The 6304-nt window shown below is 43.2% G+C and overlaps 1 protein-coding gene across 1 annotated transcript in view; it reads right to left on the reverse strand.

Moving 5' to 3' along the window:
- C9H10orf90 (chromosome 9 C10orf90 homolog) overlaps positions 1 to 4296 on the reverse strand; it is a 68146-nt gene extending 63850 nt beyond the window's left edge. The window contains exon 1 of the mRNA XM_005439244.2: positions 4098 to 4296. Coding sequence (XP_005439301.2) covers positions 4098 to 4257 — 160 coding nt within the window. The 5' untranslated portion in view covers positions 4258 to 4296. The remainder of the gene's footprint in view (positions 1 to 4097) is intronic.
- Positions 4297 to 6304: the final 2008 nt, after the last annotated feature.

A 6304-nucleotide genomic window follows, 5' to 3' on the forward strand; every position in this document is an offset into this window, starting at 1 on the left:
GGGGAGATGTCAGCATGGGGTTGGGCTGGACCACAAAGAGGGTGAGGACGGCTGCTCCTCCAGGCCTGGCTGCTGTCAGACACAGAACAGGATTTACAGCAAAGGAACGAATGGAGAACAAGTAAAAACCTTAAGTAGTTCATAGGCATTGCAGTTTTATCTGTGCTGTTGTCGTACTTAACATGTATCTTCATACCAGCTCAGCTTTTCCACTTAGAAGTCACGAGGCAGCTACTAATAAGCATATAATTAAGGCAGTTATGTTGGTTTAGTCTTTTGTTAAGGTTAAAGACCAAACTGAGCCATCCACAATGTCTTGTGGCTTCCTTTTGCGAGAGACCGTTCTCTGGTCATGCACATGGCACTGCTGTCCACAAGGTCCTACACGCAACCCATGCGGCCAGTCCCATCACAAAGACACGCAGGATGGTGGGACACGTGCTCTGCTCCATAGCCAGTGGCTGCATCGTGCTACATCAGCTGAAGTTTGCTGAGTGGCTCTGACTTGGGGGACCAGTAAAGTAAGTGGTTGACATTCAGCCAGTGCTCAGCTTTCCCAGGGCCAGACCTTGCTCAATCCGCACACCGTGCTAGCTGCACACTGGCTTTTCCAGTCTTTCTGCTTTCTCTGCCACAGGCTCCTGGATAGCTGCAAAAAAACAGCTAGAAAATTTCCCCTACTTGTACTTTAAAACTTGCCTTTTATTTTGAGTACTACCTGGGCTTAGAACAAGACGTTGGTATTGTTTCAAATATCTTACCCCAGCATAACTACCATTTCTACGAGTTTTGCAATGGAAGCCCTAAGTTGGAAACCTCAGCAAGCTTCCATGCTGCTGCAGCAACATCCATCAACTGCAGCAATGCCCACAGCCAGGCAGAACAGCCACAATGCACTGCCTTTGTGTCACCAACCCCGACGAGCAGCAAAATACGTCTTATACAAAGGAGGGGAAGCTGCCAAGCCGTGAAGAACCTGCTCTTGCCATTGCTTACAGCGTGCACACCCATGGCTTTGCTCTTACAGAGCTTCTAACCTGGGGAAATAGTGGAGACTACGCATTCCCCTTCCCTCCGCCTTGGGTGGGGAGCAAGGAGGCATGGGCATCTTCTAATGAAGAGGCACATGAGAATGACATGTCAGGGATTACAGAAAACACCTCTTCCTCTATGTAGTTTGCATGCCCAAAGAAAAACGGGCTGCTCCAAATTGCTACAGACATGATTTCTATACAAAATGAGCTGAAACCATTCTAAAGCAATTTTTTTTGGCCAAGTTTTAAAGACTTCACTAAATTTGCACTAACAGCCACCTCTAAAGTTCACAAAAGGTAGTAAAAATTAGAACACGCACCTGACCTCTGCCCATTGCCGGAAGGAGATCCTTAAACAAAAATAGCTACGTGTGGGTTTTTTTAAAAATAATTCAACTAAGGAGAACAGATGTAGAAAAAACCTTCAGAACTGTGGTGATCGAGTTAATGAGCAACCCATGCTTGTGGACTTCTCCAAGGATTAGGAGTTGAACTGATGGGCAGCGGTGAAGGGACAGAAAGGGATTTACCTGGAAAGAATTAATGTTTCTGCTGGGACCCTGCATGGAGTAAGCGAACAGAAATGCTGCTGGCAAGGGCCACCCCAGTGTCCCCCTCAGAAGCAGCTGCCCCTACCCTTCCAGCCCCTTGGCACTGGTCATTTTGTTTCCTCCAGCACTCTACTGTCCCTAAAAGCCATGTAGCCTCAGCATTAAACTGCTTCTACATGGTAACCCTGTGCAAATAGACACGGGTAATATAGCACACCTCACCGGCAAATACAAAACTCCAAAACCTTTGCCATGTAACAAAGCTGGTAAGAACTGTCAGTTCATTCTCGATACCTCAGTGCAACCAAGAAAAGCCAACGAGTACCGAATACCAGCTTCACTTCAGTGTAAGTTTTGTACACCATCTGGAACACATCACCCGTCACATTTTTACTTTCTTTCTATTTTGGCCCCTTCAGTGTGCACAGAAAAGAGTATTTCCACAGAGGAAGCATCTTAACACAGCAATGACTGCCATGGTTACAGGGTAACGTCCACATCCACGCTGGCATCCAGCACAAACACAGGTTAATAGCCTGCAGAGCACCAGGAATGGTTCATGACTATTTATACTTCTCAACCCAACGGCACCGAAGGCTTTTAAGTAATTAGTTTTTCCTCATTAACAGATGCACTGCCTGGGAAAGGGCACACAGGTTGTCCTGAGCCCCATCCTGGATTACAGGGCAGCACTACACGGTCTTGGAGTGGAAAGCTCAGAAGTGCCAAGCTGGGCTGGGGGTGGGGGGTAACGCAACTGCAAAGTTTATACAAATGCGTTATTCCCAAGGCGGAACTGCAGGTGTTATTTTGGCAACATCAGAGACCATAACCGCAATAAAAATATTCACAGGACATTGCCACAGACCCCATGCATTTAATTCAGAAAGATGAACAATATTTGTCAGGGTCACTTTTATGTAGACCTAAATGTACTTTGTGAGAAATTGGGTGTCGTAGTGATTTTTTTTGCTAAAGTTGCACCCTATCCTAAAAGCAGCAAAGCTTATACAGCTCATGTACCAAAAAGTAATTTACAAACATAATCAACAGGGTGAGCAGTGCTATTCCACTGCAAGCACATCTCTCATAAAATATGTGGGATTTGCACCTCCTCACTGACCCATCTAATACCTTATTCCATTTTTCTCTTTCATACTTTTAGAAGCAAAATAGACATTTGGTGAAGTATAATTTAATATTATCACTAAGGCATTCAAACACATCACTAAAACCTGTGTTGCTAAAATTACATTAGAGAAAAAAAAACAGGTAAACCAGACACTGTTATCTCCTTGAAAAATATGGGCCTTTTGCTGCAGCACCTACTGATGTGACTCTACCGAAACCAACAGGATTACTTACGTGAATAAGGATAACTCCCATGATTAAGGAGTGCAGGATTACATCCATTGTTTGCATATCTCCTGTTATTTACATATCCCTATTTTCACCTCGTTTTTTTTTTTTTAAACGCAGGGCATTTAATTACTGTTAGCACTAGATATCATTATGCTGCACTTTTATCCCTTCAAAATTCGGCTGTCTTTTGGATGTCAAGTAAAAAGCTTTTATGATCAAAACAAAGAAAATAAAGTAGAAGCAGCAGAATCTGGACTATGCAATTAAAAGCAAACAAAGTGAAGGAGAGCTTGTTATCCACATTCAAAACTTATTCATGATTCACTTCATATCCCCGCTCCTACCTGTGGCCTCTGCTCTTGGGAGCTGATTATTTATATGAATTTTTTAACTGTGCCAAGCAGCGAGTTACCTGAGAGTTCTCAGGCAATGCTGATAGTATCACTACTGGAAAAGAACAAAAATCAGGCAAACAATTGAAACAAATATCGTAGGTAGGTAGACTGATAACGAATAATAAACAAAAACACCTTATAAAGAAGTGCTAAGTCTAGCTTTAGTTCCCTGCCGCCGTATGTTTTACATACAAAATATCTCTCCTGCCTATCCTTAGAAAAATTGGGTGAGTCACCCCTACTTTCAAGTACTTTTTGACACAAGAGAATCATTAATGCAGGGGAAGAATGTTACACAGGTCTCAGTTCCTGGTCCCAACCCAATCAGCAACCCAATTCAGCTGAATAAAGAGCAATAACCAAAGTTACACTTCCAACAGGGAACACACGCTTCTAAAAAATAACACATGTTCTTCCAGAGTCCCCAGTTTGACACCGAATTACGTGAGACTCAGGAAATCTTGGATCCTGCTCTGTTTTAGTAGCATGCTACAGGGATTTGAAAATGTAAACAATACAAGTTCATTTAAGAAGGCTGGTTTGTAACTTTAGCGTCAGTCCTGTACATAGCTGACTTTCTACAGGTAAAAATCAAGCTATAGCATGCCTCTTTAGACATCTTTCAGTGATCCTGAAAGCAAAAAGAATGCAGAGCATTTTCGGCAAGCCTGGCAAAACACCACACGCTGTAGGAACCGTAACCTGAAAATCGCTTACGGCGGGGTCAGAAAACGTCACAAGTTGCGCAAACTTACCGAAGCGACCCATTTGCTTCCACGAAGAGTAGCTGACGGTCAGGTACATCTGAGTTACAAAAGACTGCGTGTCCCGGGTCCATTGGGCGCCAGGCGTGAGGCGCAGAGGCAGGCAGCCGTGGCGGGGCAGGCGTGGGGCGGGGGGCTCTGCGGAGGGCATTGGGGTGCTCCCGGGGTGGCCAGGGCCCCCGCGCCGCTGGGCCACGGCCACTTGTTGCAATGGTGACAGGGAAAGCCAGGAGCTGCCTGCTTGGGCTGCCAGGGCATGAATAATTCATGCCCCCCGCCTCCCCCGCATTAGCATGCTGCTCAGGCAACTCCACTGGAGCAATTCATTTTGTCCTTTGTCTTCAGGAAAAACTTGCGGGATTAATGAGGGTTGTCTGTGATGATAAAACCTGGGCCTGCTGATTTATTTAGTCTGATTGGTTAGAATTTGTGTCCCTAAATGCAGGTTTTACGGCCAGAATATAAATTCAGCTGTGCATCCTCAACCTTAGGCAGGTGTGGGTTGTTTGGCGGCAGCACCAGTACCTGGCTACAGCACATGAATGTTTCATTTTCCTGACGTAAATATCAGAGCTGGGCTCTTTGTTCCTGAGTGCTCCTTGAGCAAAGTTGAGAGGAAAACTCCAAGTATGCTGCTAGCACGTGGGTTTGTGCATATTTCTGTAATGACCTCTCTCTTGGACTGCTAAATAGCTAACACCTGGCTTCCAAAATGTCCCTGTACACGATGGGGGGGGGGGGGAGGGGGAGGGGAGGGGGCATGTGTGTGTGTGTGTGTGCAGTCCACAAGGAAAACCAGTAAATTTGTAATTTACTTTTTTTAAAAAAAAAAAAAGTCATATTTTTTTCCGGTGTTTTATTTAAAAGAAAGTTTTGAAGGTGATATTTTTCAACGGGCTATTTTCATTTTTAATTATGTTTTCTAAAAATAATTAACAGAAGCACCATTATTTCCCTCACAGTTTACCATCCAGAAAACTACAATAGCTGAAAATAGTAACAATAAAATAATCATAATTCTGAATAACTGATCACAAAGCTACCAACTGAACACGATGAAGGTTTTTTTTAATCAATAACCTGTGGAGTCATACAATGCATTGTTGGGATACATAAGCACAGTTTTTTAACATTATATCTGATACTGCTAAGAGCACTGGAATACTGTATTAGTTTTCCATATTCTGTATTAGGTATCCATATTCTAATTAGGACACTGGCAAATAAGAGTGTAGAAATTCACTGCAGAAATTATTTGAACTCGCTAAGGAAAAAGGTCTTAAAAATATGTGACTCAGTCTGGTTTGCTGTCAAAAAGGGTACTGGGAGTTAACTCGACTACAGTGTACAAAGGGCTTTACAAGGGGAAAATACCTGGGATAGAAGTATGTCTGAGGTACACATTTCCAATGGAGAAGGTGATTACCTACTTCAAAAATCTTCTGAGCACACTAGTAACCTTGACATTTTTCAGATACCTTTCTAGAAGATATGGTTTTGCCAAACAAAAAACAGAATGTTGCTGGACTCAGAACATAAGAACAAATTCCTTAAAATCCTTTTGGCATTTTATTGTGTTTGTGTAGTTCATTGAAGTTTACAGTATGTATCCTCCTACCAGTTGCATACAGTGATTCTGGTAATCTTTAAATCAAAAATTTTGCTATGATTTCAAGATTTCATCCAGAGGACCTTTACACTGCGATGCAAATTAGGCTGATAAACTTTTCATGGCAGACTTCACGCTGCTGAGCCTTTCTAGAACAACCCAGGTGGCTGCACTTTTCCTCCCACCACGTTCTCATCATTCCAGTTAAGGCAAGAAAGAAAACCAACTTGGAACACGAGGATATGAAATAATTTGATTTTGCCAGAGAACTTACAAGTAAAGCTTATTTCTACCTCCAATAGTCTTACTCTAGACTGGTTTAGACCGAGAAAAGCACAACTTTATTCAGTGTTTGATGCAGATGGGACTGAATGACTTTTAAGGCATTGACCACCAGTTTAGAGCTGCAGCAGGGACAGAAGAGGTTGTGGTAATCCACTAGGTGTGGGCACAGACTAGAATTTGCCATTTCTTCCAGACTGCAGGTGTGGTAGCATTTCAAAGTGATGATTACAGAGATCACTGCTGTGGTCACCCCCTCCTATGGTGGACTGCTAACAATGACAAAAAACCAAAAAGTTTTCACCCA

The sequence above is a fragment of the Falco cherrug genome, chromosome 9, assembly GCF_023634085.1.
Source record: "Falco cherrug isolate bFalChe1 chromosome 9, bFalChe1.pri, whole genome shotgun sequence".
In the NCBI taxonomy this organism is placed as follows: Eukaryota; Metazoa; Chordata; class Aves; order Falconiformes; family Falconidae; genus Falco; species Falco cherrug.